Source organism: Athalia rosae, chromosome 1, assembly GCF_917208135.1.
Source record: "Athalia rosae chromosome 1, iyAthRosa1.1, whole genome shotgun sequence".
NCBI lineage: Eukaryota > Metazoa > Arthropoda > Insecta > Hymenoptera > Athaliidae > Athalia > Athalia rosae.
In genome coordinates this window covers 28,745,210-28,764,997 of record NC_064026.1, presented here as the reverse complement: position 1 = coordinate 28,764,997, position 19,788 = coordinate 28,745,210, and the positions used below count along the sequence as shown (strand labels likewise).

At 44.3% G+C, this 19,788-nt stretch overlaps 1 protein-coding gene across 3 annotated transcripts in view; it reads right to left on the bottom strand.

Annotated features, from left to right (window-relative positions):
* The window catches only part of LOC105683765 (protein C-ets-1), a 97,482-nt gene that overhangs the window by 24,451 nt on the left and 53,243 nt on the right, over nt 1–19,788 (bottom strand). The window contains exon 1 of one of the 3 annotated variants that reach the window (XM_048659637.1): nt 8,312–11,567. The exons of the other annotated variants lie outside the window; for them this stretch is intronic. Coding sequence (XP_048515594.1) covers nt 8,312–8,420 — 109 coding nt within the window. The 5' untranslated portion in view covers nt 8,421–11,567. Of the gene's footprint in view, nt 1–8,311; nt 11,568–19,788 lie in introns of those variants that run through there. 3 annotated transcript variants of the gene reach the window in all.

Here is a 19,788-nt window from a genome sequence, read left to right as displayed (position 1 = left end):
AAAATTCGATCAAATGCGCGCGTCCAATACCAGCTATCCATATTGTATACATGCAGGAAAAAGAAGGGAGGACGATGCGCTCCGAGATTGATATTTTCCAAAATTTTGAATCCATAAAAAATGAAAAGTTTCGGCCATTTTGGAGTTTATCTAACGACGTTTGGTTTTATCGGACGAGTTCGTTGATTCCTTTGGTAACAGAGTCGGTGGTACGAGTCTTGCAGAGACGACGACGGGCGAACGTTCGCAGGTGTTTAGCGCCCAAACTGACCGGGTGACTAATTTTAAGCAGCAGCATGAACGCCGAGGTAGCTATAACATATTGCGCTGGTGGTCGTCGGTTTATCCGTATACGAGCGAAACCCGCGCACGTGTTCGAATGGAGAAAAAGTGACCTGTATCGAGTCGTCGAGGCTCGAAAAGCTTTTCGAAATGTAGCCACATATCTCTATCGAGACGAATAGGAAAGAAGGGATATTCAGAAGCGATTTAAATCAATCGACGATCGAAAAGGTTCACGTGACCAACTGGCGAGCTGTGGCAGGGAATCCAAATTATGTCACGCGTGGGTCAGCTACCTGTAGAATGGATGCCGATACATATGGGTAGGTAAATAAATAAATATATACGTCGATCGTGTGTCCGATGAATGAAAATCAATAGATATAACTAATATCGATTTCGATTCTCGTTGTTGCGAGGAGGCAATGTTTTTTGATTTCTTCTTTTTCCTTTTACAAGAAAATGTGGACGCAACGATCCGTGGGTTCTATCGTTTCAAAATCGAACCGAATATGTAAATGTACGTGTGTAACGCCGAGGTATAGAAATTGAAAGTAATGGAGTAAGGGAATGAGAGAAAAAAAGAGGAAAAATAAAAATAAAAAAAAAAAAAACCGAAAAGAAGAGCAAAAAAATCCCGACTATAAGGTAAGTCGAGAGAGTAAACTATGCGAAGAACGAAAAAAAAAAGAAAAAAAAGAAAAGCCAAATGCAGATGCAGATGCAAATGTTTGACTTCTTGACCCCCTCCGATCGTCATTTCGCCCCGCGCGCCGCTCGACATAAATCTGCATAAATATTCGTAATTAGACTATTTGCGTACCTACCTCGATATAAAAGAGGCACGCAATGGGAATGATCGGGGATATATACGCTAGCGATTATGTAGATGTTTTATATATATATTTCCCTTTATACCGATAACCTCAGTTTGGATTTAAAAAGGCATTTATATTCCAATCGGCGTCTCGGTCGGCGCTGTGTAATTCGGTCATTTGTCCCCTAATAAACGAGATATATTATCCACATAACGTATACCTTTCGTTTTTTTTTTTTTCATTTTTCATTTTTCATTTCCATTACATTCTTCTTTACAACATAAGTATATAGGTGGTCAAACTCGATTCGGCCGTTCCCGACCTTTGATCATCAGATCAGAGATCGGAGGGTCAAGAATACTCAGCTCGATATATACGTTCTGTCCCAATTTTCATAATGAAAAATTGAATAAAAAAAAAAAATAAAAAAAACCACGAACAAATAAAATCCAGAAGCTACGCGATACACGATACAGGTAAATAATTTTTCCTCCCGCAAAAAAACACCCCTTCATCGCAAGGTGCATTGTAGTCGAATGAACACTCGATAGCCTTTCGTTGTTTTTACAGAAGTTTATCAGTGTCTTCCTTCCCGTCATCCCTCCGTATTTAACGAATAATTTTTTTTTACTCCGAGAAGCGAACAACTCGGAGTGGAATATTATGTCGAGTCGCAGGGAGCCACTCGAGTTTTTCGTCCCTGTGTACCGATGTCCCTAAAAGCACGAAGCAGCTAAGAGGAGCGTCGGGAACGCGCGCCTTACATCCGTGGCACGTGCCGTTTCTCATATTGCCGGTTATGTACATACATACGTACACGTATACATATATGTATGTATGTATATATATATATATGCGCACGTATCGCTGCGACAAGCTATAGCCGAACCTATACGCTCCGGGACACGCGGTGCAGTTGAGCTTTTCCACTGCATTTCTTCGACATCTTCGAAAGTCTCGATCAACCGTACACTATGGAACGAACGACCGCGCTAAGCTGCAACAGCTGTACGCCAACTTCTTGCCCTATCCGCACGCGGTGCGACCGTTCGCTCGGTATATACGTATATTTTCAAACCGAATCCCTCCCTGCATATGGCATCGCGAGAGGAGGATAGAAAAAAAAATAAAAAATAAAATAAAATAAATAATTGTAAGAATATCGAGTATAAGCGCGTCCCTCGATTCAGTTTTTTCTGCACGAGTCACGCGTTACATCGATGCGGAAGTTCGTTACATACCGCACCGCGTGCAAAGAAAGATGACAAGGACAATGGAAAAAATCGATAATTCTTGAAATTGTTTTTTTTTTTTTTTGGAATATCAGCGAATTCGAAAATACATACGACGGTAGAATATTTCGGAGGATAGTGCAGAACTTTGAAAAAAAGCCTACGAGGCGCAAGGCCGTAAGAGAGCAACTTTTAACGTCCAACGAACACGGTATATACCTCCTACCCGTGTACACTCTACCCTAACGTATGCATAGGTGTACGCAATACGTGTGCGTAGATACCAGTGTCGGGGGAAAGGCGAAGCGTGGTATAAGCAGCGGGGCGCGTTACACCTGTTGCACGACTGCTGCGAAGCACCCCTCCGCGCGTCAACGGGGCACCTTGAAGAGACGGCGCAATGTAAACCGTCGCGCGATCACGTATCATACATAGGTATATAGGTAGGTACACGTGAAATAAACGTAACAACGAAAACAAAATGGATGAAAATAAAAAAATTGACAAAAATTAACGAGTCAACTGTATAGTATAGGCAAAGATCTTCAGCAGCTCGTCTTTCGGTTTGTCCTTTTCTATGGCGTTAATAAATGTTTTTTTTGTCTCTTACGTTTCTTCTTGCATTCCATTCTTCGGTGGCGATACCATGCTAAAAATTAACCGCGAAAAAAAATATTGAATAGATGAGACAAAAAAAAAAAGAAAGGAAAAGAAAAATGAGAAATATAATTTTTGGCATCAACGACAAAGATGTACACCTAGCCGAGATTGTAGGTATGTGGCATCTAGTCACAGGGACGCCAGGGAATGTAATTTTAACTTGACATCGTGTTGGCGCGGGGTGTTATGTGGGGTGTATTATATATAGGTTGCGCGTAGATATATATCGTTTAGAGTAAACTAGCTGCTCGATTTCGAGTCGGTTTGCCAAGGCAGTGCGCTAGCCGCGGGATAGGTATAACTACACGGTCGCGGGTTGGTTACGTTGGTATTTTAGGAGAGTTCGTACCGGAAGGCGGGCCTAACCTTGACTCCGTCGTGCTACTCGAAAGAGCTAGTAGTTCGCCACTCCTCTCGTATGTATTATAAGATCGGATCCAACGAAACCGAATCACACACGAGAAGAAAAATTCCTCCAACCTAACCGTATGTACCGAAGAGCAGCGATTTGAATTCTATTTTTTTTTTTTTTTTTTTTCCGAAATCTGTATGAAAAAAAATACGTGCAAGTTCCTATCGCTCGGATGCACGAATTTATTCCAGTGGGAATTCCCGACCGTTGCGTGTAATGCGACGTACATACAGGCGCTCTGTGTATCGCAAGAATAACAAAGTTTCGAGCTCTAATCGGAGGTTCACAATAATTAGCGCGCGGGCAGCGGTTAAGTGGTAGCCGAGCATTGTTATACACGAGCGATTATCAGCTAAGTTTCTGCTGCTGCTGCTGCCGTTGCTGCTGTTGGGTGCCGCTATGCGACCGTTCTTCGCGATATGGTAGCCCCAGCCGAGTGTGGCCCGGAGTGATATCTCGCCCACTTCCTGCCGCAGGACTCGCAAGCGTCAGATTAGCGGCGAAGTCGGCGGTACCTAACTGCGGCTGCTGGTTGTACGCTCCTCGCGAGGTCGACTACGACGACTACGACGACGACGACGACGACGACGACGATGATCACAAAGGTCCGCGATTGTAGAAAAAATGTCGCCGATGTGGCAGCGGAATAACAGAAACAAAAGCAGCCGAACGCCCGCAATCATCGAACGATGACGGTCCAGGAGATAAGGATTTTACAGAGAAAATTTTACCGTACGCGAGTGTATCGAAACAGTTCGTGGTGCTCGCGCATGTAGAGTTGCGATAAGTGGTGGCTGATTGCGCCTTTCGAAATATGTATATATATATACACATCGCGTGTATTCCGTGTGTGTGTGTTTGTGTGTGAACACTAAATTGAAATATTATCAGAGTGAAACAGTCGAGTTAACGGAGATAAGGAATATTAACGAATAACAGTGGGAAGAACCCAATTGAATCAGAGACCATGTTTTTATTTATTTAATTACGGTGTATGTGCGGCGTAGGTTACGATACGCGCGCTCACGTATCTCATTAATCGAATTCTATTACGAAGGGCGCGTTGAGAACCGCGGGAATTACGAACAGACAAAAAATCGTACTCGACGATAATCGGGATCGAAGGATATGTAAGAATCGCGTTCGAAAGGCCATTGAACAGTCGGTACGTTATAACGATATACAATATAATATATAGTCGGTTGTGTTCGAACGTACGTACGTACGCAAGGATGGAAGGGTTAAGGCTAAAAAGAGACGTATACCTAGAGACATGGGGTTCGTAGGCGAGGAGAGGAGAGAAGTGGGCGGAGTGCGAGGTACTTGACTTGCAAGGAGTGTAGATGGAGATTAAATACTTATGTACGATGCGTCGCGCTAGCACGGGCCAACGGGGGGGTTTCGAGGGGGTGGACATTTGGGGGGAACGACGGTGAGGGGAAATGAAATAAAATTAACCCTCCGGTCACGTTTTCTATATATACGAGAGACTTACCGATTACGAAGCTTCTTCTATCGACTAAAACTTTGCAACGACGTCAGGACTTGTGTACTAACGATAAAATATATCTACGTGTATATATCTATAGGGTTATACATTGGCTGCACGAACCGACTGCAGTTCTTACGACGAGGAGCCGTTGCTTGAATCGATTCGAAATTTTGTCCGAAATTAGACCGTAGAATCGAAGAACGTAAAAAGGAGCGGCGGAATAACTTGACGCCGAATATTCGCCTCCTAGTTTTTGGTCTGCGACGAATGTTACGTTGCAGGGAATATCTAATGGACATTTTGGCTTTCGCGAAAATTCCTCGCCAATCGAATCGAAGGAATGACGCCAATATTGCATTTATATGATATCGCCGAAATATGAAAAGCTCCGCGATGTTGTGGATATAACAAGTTCCACGTGAAATCGTATAATATGAATATACCTATGCGGTGCGGTAATTTCATGTTTGAAAATATTATTTATTAGTTAGCTAGGATAAATTTAACCCACGGCAATCACAATTTGGATATGATTGACTGAGTGTAAAATAGGTTTGCCAATAATAGCAATGTGCATTCACATATACGTACGTATAATAACGCGAGATTTATTGCTAGGTGACGAAATAGGTATCGGTATTCGATAATACGTATACCTATTTTTTTATGTACATACACTATACACATATATACATATATACTTGTTTTCAAGAATTTCTTTATCTTTCAATTAGCCGAAGCTACAATTTACCTATGCCGAGGTGATATCAGTGTCAAGAGATGATAAAAGAAAAATAGTATATAATTTCTTTTCCTGTGATTCTTCGCATATCTCCCCTATTTTCTTTTCTCTTATTTATTTTTTTTTTTTCCAACATCGCGTAATATTCTCAGCGTTCACGTCCATCGAATGATTCGATTGCAGGTGAAAGAAACGAAAAACTATGCGCCAAATAAAATACCTGCGCGTGGCAATTAAAATATGTAAATTAAATGATGTACGATAATGCCTATGTACACATAATTACGCGAAGGATTACACTGTAATATTGATGCATAAATATAATGTACGCGATAATCATGCAATCAATAAAAAAACAAATAATAACAACGCCTGCACAAATATTATTTTTTGCTACTCTTGTTATCAGAACTCAAGTAATTATGAATATTATAGCTATTCATTATTCATATTTCTCTGGGGAAAATCAACCGCGCCCTGGGATAAGGAAATTTATCATAATTTTAAGCCGCCATTGTTCAGAACCGAGCGCGAGAATATGGCGGTTACATACGGTACATTATACGATTCGCGAAGAGTTGACAAAACTCAGGAAGAAAATTTTCCAAAAATTTTAGAGAAACCACATCGTTAGATCGTTAGATTTCCCATGGAACGAATTGTGAAGTGAAAAGTTCACATTATTTTTATTTTGACCGATGGATACTTATAGACATGGAGTTATACGCACCACGTAACGTATCTGAATTGAATCAGCGTATACGCGAAAGAAAAATAGAAAACATTCTATTCGTTGATGAAAAAAAGAAGAAATTCTAGTCAATATACATTACTGAATAAATTCTAGAACTAGGACGTTCTCATGATAATTTTCTTCTTTTTCTTTTTTTTTTTCCTACTACCTTTGTACCGAGGAATAACGATTCAAATTTAGGATTTGCATATATACCGTGTGCCCGAAAAGAAAAAAAAAAGGTAGAAAAGGAAAAAAATGTGCATCTAAATTTTTTTACGTTCGCGAAACAATAATATATGTATATTCGGAGTCACACGAGTTTAATAAGAATCTGTAGGCTCCGAGGTTCCGATATCCGCGAATAAAGTGTAATATACATACCGTCTGTACATATACGTAACGTGTAACGTGTATATATATATACATATGTATACATATATATATAGATAAATCGCGGAAAGAAACATGGCCGAAGAACCGCGACGCGGTTGGCTCCTTTGTACGTTTACGCGCGGCTGCGTAGACACGTGCCAACGACAGATGACAGTGACGGGGGTCTCTCCTCCTCCTTTTTTCCCCTCCCCCTTATCCCCCCCCCCTCCTTTCGCACTGAGAAACTGATAAGTGTGGGCTAGGAAACAAGGAGATGCAGAGAATATACCGGGGGACCCCCTTGTGTCGATGATAAAAAAAAAACGGATCCTTCTTTCTCGCGAAGTTTCGGCGAAACGAGTTCCAGATGATTCAGAAATGAGGAACCCACCTCCTCGCAACGCCTGTTATAGGTGTATGAGTGGGTCTGATTATTCGCTCGAATGTTGAAATTATCCAGAAATTATTCGCACGTTGTTCCAGTTCGAATGCAACTGCGCGCTATATCTGTACGAAGATTTTCATCCAGGCGATAAAATAGATGGAAATTATTATAAATGGAGAAGTACAGCACCGAAAGTGCGTAAGTGGTGATAATTTGTGATTTTTTTTCAATTCCTTCTCGCTTTTTTTTTCTCACTTTTGCCAAACGATTCGCAAAACTGGTTCTCGAAATAAATTCGTTCCTATAAATAGCGAACGTCATATTTATTGACGAGAAAGTATGATGGTCAACTTCGCAGGGCAAGGTGGTATAGCTGGGGGGTGAATTATAATTGCGATTATACGTGTGCATAATTCGCGAAATGTTTACGACCTCGTATACATATAAAGTTTGAGTTGGGGAAAAATATGCCGTACATGTAAGTAGGGTAGGTATCAATTTAACGCAGGCGACAGAGGCGAGGAGGAACTGGTTTCGGTGATTCCCGAAAAACTGAAAAAATAAAGAACAAGGAGCGAAAAGCCGGCGGATTCAACCGGCGTATATCGAGGCGCGCGACGATCGATCGATTACGAAATCGATGAAACGGAGACGGACGGAGGGATGGAAAGCGACAACGAGGATGATCTTGATGCGGTTTGAAGGTTGCCCGCAAACTAAGTATACCTATACCCGTGTATCGCAGCAGCCGGAAATCTAGGGTAATCGCGATAACCACTTGAGCTCGTCAGCTACACCGTCAACATATAGCAGAAGCGTAGGTTTGTCCGCTGGCTATGGACGATGGTTGTTATATACCGCGCGGTGTATAAGAAAGCATTTCCGGAGTCACCGCGCACGCCGCGGCACGGGTGCAACGTGTTGGTGTCGTCTTTTTACTTTCGACTCGTCTAGTTCGGCGGCGAACGTTACACGTTACAACGACGCGCGCGTGTACAATACCGGTCGATCGAAAGCGTTACACACGTCGTAACGACCGCTAGAAATCGCGGAAAACTTATCAACTGCAGTTATGATTCCGATGCGGGAAAGCGGGAAATCGGAGTATAGTGTGCGCGCGTGTGCGAAATGGGAGATGGAAAACGATACGTGAGATTATTGAATATCCGAAGGATGTTACCTCTGGACCTGCCGAAGGACTTCATAGCTTTGATTCCCATTCCGACGTAATGGTCGTTGTAATCGACGAACATTAGCGAAGCCCTGCAGTTGATTTCTTTGCAGCTCATACGCGAACTCCGACGTTTATCCGAATCGAGGTTTGCCGTTTCTTCTCCTCCTTTTCGAAGTTCCCTTCCATTTGTCGTTTCTGTAGTTTTCCCTTTCCTGCAGCACTTTGACACCGTCGATAGATTCTCGCCGAGATTTTTTCGCGCGCTCTATTAGCCGGGGTCCGTTCGATTCGATTCCATGTCCGAGCTTTACGATAATTTCGGAAGACGTTGCGAAGCCCTTTCGTTAAAAAAAAACGTGAAAAAATTACGAAACTCGAAGAGGGTACCCCCTTGGATTTTTACATGTATTTATGTCTCTCTTCCGCTAGATTCTTTTGCAAAATATTTTCCAATCCCTCGGGTGAGAATTTTTGGATATCGCCGCGCCAAGTACGTTCGATATTATCTCTCTTGTTATAAAACCGGAAGTTTATCCCATGGCAATGGGATGTGACATCGGTGGGGTTCTTAGTTACTGCGGGCGGTAAGTTTTGGTCGTCTCGAAAGAGGGCGATGGTATCATATGTCCACCATGTGTCCACCATGTGTTCACTATCAATTCATAAGCGAGTTGCTCGCTATTTTCGAATATCTTGCGTAACCTGCAGTTCCTTTTTCCTCTTCACTTTTTCCTTTTTCTTTCGTTCCTCTTTTCTCTTATCCGATCGGTGCACACCGCGTTACGAGCTGCGGTATATTTGAAGGAGATAAAAAACGAGAGAAAATAAAGTGTAAAAATTCAACAATTTATTATATAAAAACCACCGATAATTCACACTTTGTTATATTTCTTTTTTCCTTCACCGGAACTAATAATCTTCGCTCCCTTCCTCTTTCTTACTTTATTTCATCTTTTATTTTTTTTCTTCTTCCATTTTTTTTTCTTCTTCTTCCAAACGAGCGGCTATCCGAAAATCTCTTCCGATCCCCAACACGTGAGACACGTGAGTTGAGAAACCTATCGGATATCCTCAGTCTCCGAGCTTTTATAGTTCAGAATGTTTATGCTAGATCAATCTTGGTTTCTTTTCTTTTTTCTTTCTTCTTTTTTTTTATTGTTTTTGCTTCTCTTTTAAATTTTTTTCCCCTCCGATGTCTCGATCGAAAAAATAGTAATCCTGCGGGCGTTTCTCACGTTTACCACATTGCGTCCGCGGTGCAGTGAATCAAGTTAGCAACGATGTACTAAGGAATGAATCGAGTTACTATCAAAGTGTTTTATCCTCGTACAGTTATTGTCACAAACCATATGAAAAACTATACAAATTCGTTATTGGACGCACTTGAAATGGTCTTTTTTGTCTGTTTTTTGTGTTCCTTTTTTGTCTTAGATGCGATTATCACACGAGTATCACACGCGACTTCTATACATCCCTATTGTACATACGTGCGTACGGATTAATACATGAGAATTAATGTTCGTCCTTCTCTAATTGTAGTTGCGGTCGCGTCTCCGTTCTTTGTTGAATTATGATACGCACACATTTGTAATGACTATACATTAAACCGACACACATTTGACAAGTGAAATAAGCTTGTTTGTAGTTGCATCAATTTATCCCCACGGTAAAGCAGTTCTATAGGTATATATACATACATACTATACAGTACGGATAAAATATAACCAACACACACACACACACAAAGACACACACACATATGTATATATACCTATTTACAACGTGTACGTACGATCTGTATTTACACGAACAATATTTTTAGCACCGGGTGTGATATGTGAAATTCTGATATTTTGAAAACTTTTTTCGATCCTGTTTCTTTTTTTGTTTTTTTTTTTTACACCGTACGTACGATTTGTACTCTTCTCCTTTTTTTTTATTTAATGAAATTTGATATCGCAGTTGAATGACGTTTTTCTATCTCTTGTATCGGCGAGAGAAAAGTATATCGCGTAGATGTGTGCGAAGTAGTCGCGTTGGCGGAGGATTGACGAAGTTTTTTTCTACAACCATTGACTGTTACGTTGACCAATGAAAACGTGGAACGATATCAACTTCGGAAGTTAAAACAGTAGCGGTGGCGGTGGGCAGCTTTAGTCGTAGCGGTACCACCATCAACATCGTCATCGGTACTCCCGAATCTCCTTCGCTGCAGGCGGTACAGTTCCGAAAACGGTTTTAGTGTAAAACTGTTTATTTCCGTTTCTCGTCTCGTATATTATGCGGAGGAAGAAGAGTCGAACGGCCAGTAAGAAGAGCGACGATATCTCCGCTCTTTTTCCTCCCCCAATTTCTTCCATACGAGGGAGACGTAGCTTTTGATGCAGAGCTGTTACATGGAAAATTAAAGCACTTGGATCTTCGTGCCGGTCAGCAGTATAGGTGTACAGCCTATTTATCGGGGTACGGCGTGACGATTCTTTTGTCTCCGTTGTCACTCGGTGCGCTTGGTTTGTTTCCCCTGGTTCGATGGTTCGCGTGTTTCGATAAATCTTTTCTCTCCCTCTTTCGGCACTCCTCTCCTCTCCTCTCCTCTCTTATCCTCTCCTCGCCGCCACCCCTCCTCCCCCGACCGAGTGCTCTTCGTCCTCCTCTCTCGATTCTCTTCACCGTCTGTAGGTGTGTATGCGTCTCTTTTATTCACGCGATGAAATAAAACGATAATTAGGAACAACAATGACGCGCGAACGTACGAACGGTAAAACGAACACCATCAACGGCTGCACATGGGGGTGGGTAGGTGGACGGACGTCTGTTATACGTACGTATACATTTATATACGTAACGCGTGTTTTTTTTATTACACGGGATATTTAACGCGCGCGTGTAAAACGTACGCGCGCGAAAAGTTCCGATACGCGTAATTACGTGCGCGTATACGCGTCCACGCGTGCGTGTATATATGATTGCGGGTGTGGGTGTAACGGTGGGGGTGCGTACGTGTAAAACGTGGTCGCGAGTATATCGGCGCGTTTGTGTGATAACGATGATAACGAAGAGCGAAGCAATCGAAGAAGCGATCGTCGTCCGGTATTTAGAGTTCTTCGACGTCGATACAGGGGTGAGAATGACGAAAATAAAAAATATGACGAACAAAATTGCTTTATCGAGAAATCGTATTGTGGCTCGCTATGATATTGCGTCGAAAAAGAGAATATGAAGACGACACGGTAGGATGAGCCAGCCAAACGCAGACTCCCTTCGCGACTCGACGCGACTCGACTAAAATCGTAGCGAGTGGTGCGGCAGCAAACGACGATGACGACGGGTACCACGAACGGGTGTTGGTCGGTTGGCTTCGTTCGTTGAGAGAGCGACGTTTTAAAGTATATACACGACGACGGTTCGTTCCCGTCCATGTGTTGGGGCAGCCAGGGACCAGTCGGCCAGGCAAGTAAGCCGAGCGAGCAGCGAGCAAAGCGAACAGCAGCGGCAACTTGGTCGTCGTCGTCGTCGTCGTCGTCGTCGTCGTCGTCGTCGTAGCGGTTCGTTCGTTCGTCGAGGTGAGGAGGTGAGGTGCGAGGCGTTGTTCGGCATTGGCCTGTCGAGTAGTGGGAGAAAAGACGAAAGACCGAGGGAGACGGCGACGGCGAGGGGTCGGCGGGGGCGGAGGGGCGAAGGGGCACCCCCACGCGCCAGTTGGCCTTACTCCGCGTTAGTTTTATGAATGAATACTCTCTCAACGGGCCCGCGTGGAGGGAGGCGACCGAGAGGACGCGGAGAGAGCGAGCGAAATATACGACGCGGGTCGGGACGGAGGAAAAAGAGGGAGGGAACGTCAGGGGCGTCGAGACGCTTTTACTACTACGGTGCGCGGCTGCGGGGAGAAGGGACGAGGTGTGACGGTCGCCCGCGCAGCCTTATTTCGTCGTCGTCGTCGTCGTCGTCGTCGGTCGTGTTCTCGTTTTCTCGTCGTCGTTACGACGGGTCGCCGCTTCGTTCGTTCGTCGTTTCTTCGTTCGTTCGTCGTTCGTTCGTTCATTCATTTGTTTGTTCATTCATGCCGACGCGCGCACACCTTCTGGTTAGGGCTGGCCAGCAGCCGCCGCTGCTCGCTTCTGTCGCTGCAGAGTAGTGACGTTACACGCGGCTCTACTCCTTCTATCCCTCTAGGTTTCGTTTCATCGGAGCTGTCCACGATTTTCCACCGTCCCGAAATTCTCAAACTCTCCGGCTCTTCGCGATCCGGCCGTTCCGTCTATTTCCGTTCTTCTTACACTCGCTCGCGTTCCTCCCCCCGGACACCGGACCACGGCGAAACGTTGATTTCCCTCTCGAGGAACGGGACGTCGAAAACGATGAGATTTGTGGAAATTGAAAGATTGGTTTTTCTACGACCGAGACAATCGCGTATTCAGGGGTTGAAATTCGTAGAGTTGTCGGTTCCGAAAACCCCCTTTTAGTCCGTTGGTCCTGATTCTCCGTCATTTTCTACGGGGAAGCAATATTCCGAGGATCTATAAACGGGATAGCCTGCACCGGTCGACCGACCCCTGGGGGCCTGAGGCTACGCGGTCCATTCATAGATCCATCTATCCCCCACCGCCGTCACTAACACGAAGCATTTCCGTCAGGCGCTACACAGTACCTCGGGCAAAGTATACACGCGCCACCGTGCACGTGTATTGGTTAGTATTTCTCTGTTAACCGTGTTTTCTATCTCTTCTGTATCAGAGAGTTTGTCTACTGGATCTCCTCTCTTTTTCCCATTCCAGTTGCCCCGGGCAGGGCAGGTTTCTGCTCGACTTCTTGTATCGTTTATATTATAACTAGGAAGCTGTCGTTCCCCTACTACCATTACAAATACTATTAAACTCCCGGCAACTCTTAACGCTTAACGCGTATATACAGTCAAATATACCTATACGCAGAGATCACCGCTGTCTCTGCATGGTGAATGTAAACTTCAACGTTCTCATTCTGTTACTCCGCGTTCGTATGGATATGTACGCGACTATAAACCGCCCCGCTCGTAGAACGGCGCAAACAGCATCCGCACGACGCTCCAAGATGACGTCGACAATTTTTTAGTATATCTGTGTACGGACACGTATGCGTACGTAACATATTCCGTACCCTACCGAGCGTGAGAAACAGCGCGAAATCTATCTTATGTGCGTATTAATGTTTACACATATTATAATATGCTATAATACAACCGAGTCGCAAACGAAAGAGAGCATCGCGAGTAATCGCGGTTGAGCAGGCGAGGCGATATGTGAGGCAACGAGAGAGTTCAGGCGCCGCACCGCGAACGGTTAGCCCGGTCCGCTTTTATACCTGCATCACCTGCCCCGAGGTCCACTTGACTTCCGTCAGGCATCACCCGCGCCGACTACCAGATAGACAGACCGCCGTATCGCAGTTACAACAAAACGAACACGTGTTACCCGGACATTCGTACGAAAGTCATTGACGATGTTGGAGTCATCGAATCTGACGACGATGATCTTCCCCTCGAGAGCTGTACGCGGGGAAACGGGGAGATGCTTTTTTCATCTCGGTGATTTGGTCTTTTTTCGTTGTTTTTTTTTTTTTTGTTTTTTAGTTTCCTACGCGAGAAGGTCGTATACATGCGCGGCAACGAGAAATAGCTGAGGGAAAAGTTTGTTACCCTCTTCGCGCGACGATAAAATTATATTTCGTCTTAATTGGAACACGGTTGCGGTTAATTGCGATTATTAAACCGGTTCATCTTTGGTCGATAATTAATTTTACGGAGTATATCAATTAGTCGTTCGGTTTCGTTAGTTTTGTTGTATATCGTATACGTGGTACACACGTGTCGCACTTGAACCCGAAACGGAGTCGGGGACTCTTCAAGAATCGGGAAATGAATTACCCGCGTTCTCAATCGACGGAATAATCAGACTTGAATTATCTCGGCGTACGGAGTCGCTGCAGCCACCAAACGATCGTAATTCGAAAACGAAAGTTTCGCAAATTGCAGCGACTGAAAAAAGTGCTCTTGCGACGTACGTGCGCGATTTCATATCGGATCGACTTGGTCCAGTTTGGAAATGGCAGGGATTCGCAAATCGACTCATCTCTCTTTACGCCCTCACACAGCACAAGGGGGTGGACCAGTCGGTTTTCTTTCCTTTTTTTTTTTCTTTGTTTTACCCCCCCAAAGCCAAGAATGAATGAGAATTGTGTACGAGCCGTAACAGATCGTTCGGCGAATAGTAGAATGAACTCGGAACGACACGATTGTAGAGATATGGGCGCAGGGTCGGTTGGAACAACGAAACGACGTGTGCATGCGTAAAACTTTTGTAGGGGAAATCCTCCGTTCGCGTAGTAAGCGCGTAGTATAGCGAAGCAGTTATACGGTGGATGGTATAGGCATATAGGTATATACGTGGTGTGCGCGAAGACCGGAAGCCAGAAAAAGGGGGAAAGAAGGAGACGCCGGAAGTATCTCGGAGCCCGTCGCGAGGCTTCGAGGACCCGAGAGCGGTACCGCGGCGAGGCGAAGAAAAACCGAACGAAAAGAAAAGAGAGGTTGAGGTTTACGTGGCTGCGGAGGTAGAGGAGCGATATAGTATGGACGTTAACGAAGGGACGTCGTCGGAGGTTCGGGGGAGTTATTTCGGTCGCGTATATCGCAATCAGTATGCAACAAGTGACGGGCGTGCGCCAGGTCCCGCCACACGTTCATAAAAGCCACACTGCTTCACGAAGAATCTCTCTCTCTCTCTCTCACCTCCATCGACTGGGACAACCTACTCCTATGAGATTCAACCGACGCTAACGTTGTGTTTTCTTCATTCTTTTGTTTCTACACATCAAACTCGTATTCTCCTCCTCTCCTTACCTCGGTGAATTTCGATATTTCATTCTCCTGTTTTCAACGGGGAAGAAAAAGTAAAACCAGAAGCTGAGTAGAAACGACCGAAAAGGGACCCGTTCAATTTTTACGTCGAATCGTTCAAAGGACGGAAAATAGTCGGATAGTATTAAGCAAAATTTTTGAAAGACTCGTGCAATTTCGATGACGTGGCTCGCGCGAATTTCGGGTACTCGAGTTTCGAAAATAGGGTCAACGATTCAAAAAATGTGACGGTGTATAGGTGTGCGCGAGTGAATATTACGGCGCGGGGGGTAGGGTGCGCGCAGGTGTGAAAAAGAAATCTGAATCATACCATTGAATATCAGACAACGGTGCGGTGTTTTAAAACAAGAGGAGAAGCAGAAAAATTTCAAAGTAAAACAATAAAAATGGGCGGAGGAGCGTGCGGATGGCTTTGGTATATATCGAGACAAAAAAGTTTGGGAGGGAAGGCATGCACCTCGTGTATACACAGATATACCTACGCACACGTACAGCTGGGCTTAGAGAGATGGTCCGCTCTCCGCACTCCAGAACATTATTGTTAGACAACTGCTTACTTCCGGTGCTATCGCTACTACGTGTTTGTAATACTTTCCTAGGAGGAGGCGGCGGCGTGGCACTGCCCTCCGCCGCCTCCCCCGTTCCGTCGCCCTCTTCTAACAGAAGCAACAGCCACCACCGCCTATGGTGTCTCAGAATACTTGGATAACTTCTTGCATACGACCAACTTCGTCTACGTTATAGGTGTGCTTGCGATACAGGGGGATACGAGCTTCTGTTTTCAATCGTTAATTTTATTATTTTCATCTCTCATCTCATCCGTCACCAGAAGACGATGCGGATTTTTGGCCGATTGTAGGAAAACTGAACGAAAAAAATCTCCGGAGTACCTACGATCGGATTTTGAGGCGACGAAAATTAAACTTCAGCCCGCGCAAAATATCCCCCAAAACACAATTTTCATCGTTCCCCTTTTTTTTTAGCTATTCGAAGTTGCGAGGTGATGAAAAATCGATGTGACAAATCTGGCGCGATCGAATCACGCGATATCGAGGATTGTTCGGGAAGAAACCGTTCAACTATCCGTGTATGCCTGTCTTCCGTTCTCCGAGTTGCGCTCCTACATAACATTCAATTTACGCTCGTCAAACGAAACCGAACTTTCCCTCTCCAGAAGTTTTTGTTGTTTCACTTTTTTTTCTCTTTTTCTCTTTTTTTTTTTTTCTTAATCTCTTTTTTTCTCCTCTCCTTTTTATACCCACAGGAGCCCGGTATTGAACGGTATAATGCGGTATACGCATACAGCAGCGGTGCAGAGCTACCGCTGCAGTCATTAAAGCAAACCGGGGCCCCTTTCATTTCACAGTTTCACCACCTTCCGGGCTTTCGTACGTACGTACCTACGGTACGCGACCTACCAACCCCGGTTCTTACATACGTTATACGTATCCTAGTTTTGTAACATGCAAGTCACCGGGGGTTTTTACAAACCTCGACTCATAAACTTGTGTGTAATACAGATCGCCGTTTGTACCCGTACCGTTACACGTACGTACCACACATAAAACTAGATTCGATTAGCTACGCGTTGGATGGAATTGCGACATTTAAGACCCATTCAACGACACAGGTGTTTTATGTCGCGATCAATGTTTGATTTACAGGTAATTACGGATAAGTTTATGACGTGATGACGGCCGTTTTATTTAATCTTCGGCTTTTTCTCTCTCTCTCTCTCTCTCAATCGATTAGCGCGGTAAATTTATTCCGGTAAACCCTGTACGGTTCGATATTCGTACATAAGAATGTAGGGTGTAACGTATCCACATTCGCGGTTCAAAAAACTAACGAAGAATGATAAAAGGAAACGACCAACGGTCCGATACCCGTGCGAGATCCCCCTGTCCATATATCCGTACGAATGTGCAGCGTCTCCTCGAGGCATCTGCTGCCGCTACATTATGGTTTACTCGAGGTGTTTGTACGTATGTACATGTGGTACGTTCCGTGTATCATGTAAGTCGCGGTATAATATACGTAATTGTAAGTACAAGAGAAAGAATCCACCTAAATTTTGAAGAAGCGTTCGTACGCAAGACGTACGTTGAATGCACGTATACGTACGTACACGGTGTACGTTGGAACTTGGAGAGCGTGAAGAGGTGAAGGGAAAATGAGGGTGAGGAGGGAGGGTAAAAATAAGAGTGTGGGAAGGGTGGAAATGGGAGAAGAAGGAGAAAGAGGAGTCATTACGCAACGGACTTCTGCCAGTTGAAGAAAACGACGGCTCGAAACTCACCGATGCGTATAATATAAAATGTAAAACATTCAGTATAAGTGAGTGTATATCGTAGTCAACGAAAGACCGAAAATCATCGCGATACTTCGCTGAATTTAGCTCGAGATTCCCATACGAAATGATCTAAACGATCGCGAAGTGAATGAAAGTATTGGTGCACGATCTGGCTATGTGGGAACTTTGTCTTAAAAAACGAAGAAAGTTTTGGAAAAAAAAAAAAAAAAATCGAAAACATTTTATTTCATTCGACAGCGATATATATATACATCCCATAGATATTGCAGCAGCAGTAACAATGTCGAGCTTCTAGCATGCGAAGGACTCTTTGGGATAGGTGAACGACGAGTAGAAGGAGGAGGGGCTGCTGAAAGAGGGACGAAGGGGGGAGGGGGGAGGGGGTTTGGTAAAGTTCTGGCTGGGTGAGCGCACGTCCGGTCATTAACAGAGCTTATCTACATGAGCACACCTCAGCCCGCTTCTCAGTTATACGCGGTACATACTCATAGCCCGAGTATAGAGAAGAGGGCTTTTCTACACGCACGTTAAACATCGGGAGAACCACCAGCGGCAACAGTATAAGTACCCAAGGGGACCAAAGAACGCAACTTTATTTTAGAGGGAATTGCAACGACTCGAACACTTGAGTCACACCGTCGACGATGTCTTTACGGACTCGAAGGTGAGGGAGAGAATACCGACCGAAAAAAACCGAGCGAAAAAAGGTCATTGGACAATTAATTCATGAGGAGTATAGTTGCCGTTGGGAAAGCTTTGCTCCGAGGATCGTATAAAACGATATTTCGAATCGGAGATGAATTCAGGGATCGTAAACGGATCGAATGACTCGCAAAGATGTCTAGCCATTTGCGAGTGCGAATGTGAGAATCGTATATACCTCCGCGAGTCGGCTTAGAACAGCGGAGGAGGACAGAGGTCGAGTCGGGGGCATCGAAAAGGAACCACGCTCGGTTGCTCACCGCGCCATCGAATAAGCCGAGTAAAACCGATCTGATACGATGCCGAACGAGGCGACGATGATGAAGGTACGCGACAAGATAAGTGCATGTGAACACGTAGGTAGACGAGAAGAAGAAGAAGAAGAAAAAAATCATTGCCAGTAATTTCTAAAATTTTCGTATGAACCATGAGCTGACGAGAGATGCTGTCCCATCGCTGTTCGACGCGAGGCACTGCGACAAGTCCAACGCTCGATTCCATCGGCGAAGAACTTAGTCCTTACACCCGTGGGGCTTAATTAACCCGCGGGACTCTGTTTGACTACCGTCTTTACTTTGAAACACGATTAAATATCAACGAATTCTCGTTGCTCGAATCGAAGATGAATCGAACTGGATTTCAACCCTTTTTTCTTACGGCTGTCCGACTCCCTCTTCTATAGCTTCGCTTGAGCCTACTAAAATTATTGTGAAATGGTTTTATGCTATACGCATATTATTAGGGCTTATCGGACACCGTATTAGACTCACCATAAGGTGCTAATTGGTTACGAAGTTGGTTAATCTTCTCACTAATTCCGACCAACTGGTCTCGATCGCTTGAGAAACTGTGAGATCTTTGTACGTCTATTTTTATGATTTCTTTTTTCCGTTGCTGATTATTCCTACCGAACAATGAAAGACGTTTGTACGAAATAACTGAGCTCGAAAAATTAGGCGAATCGTTGGCGTGTATACGTTTCGAATGTAACGAATATCGAGATCGCGTAGCGGTGTAGCCGTATTACGTACGATTGATAAAACAAAGGCACTTCGTATTCCGTCCGGTGAAACACACACGCCGCCGAGAGACACACGCAAACCTCTTGTTTCTAATAAGCAAGTGGAGATTAGATCTGAGCTAATAGGTCCTTTGGGAAGGAACTCCGATTGCCCTTATGTACCCGAACGAACTACGCTCGGGGCTCTCATTAGAGCTGTTAGATTTCACGACCCGTGGTGTCTGCATTTTATTGGATTATACCGTTGATATTTACTCATTCGCTAATTTTCTCTGCCGCAACGCGTTTAACGGGGAAATCGAATTGAAATCGAAGTTTTCCGATGTCTGTTCAAAGTTCAATTCGCTACTGGGATTTCGAATGGAGCAGGAGTGAGAAGAAAATTTTATGATAAAATAGCGAAAGAAACGGATAGTAATAACGATAATGAGCAAATGAACGCGAAGAAAGAAGAAAATAAGAGACTCGTTTGCACAGACCTCGCGTGTGTGGACGACTACTTAACCTTAGGCAACAAGTGGATTTTTCTCAGTTTCTTTAGCGGTAAATAG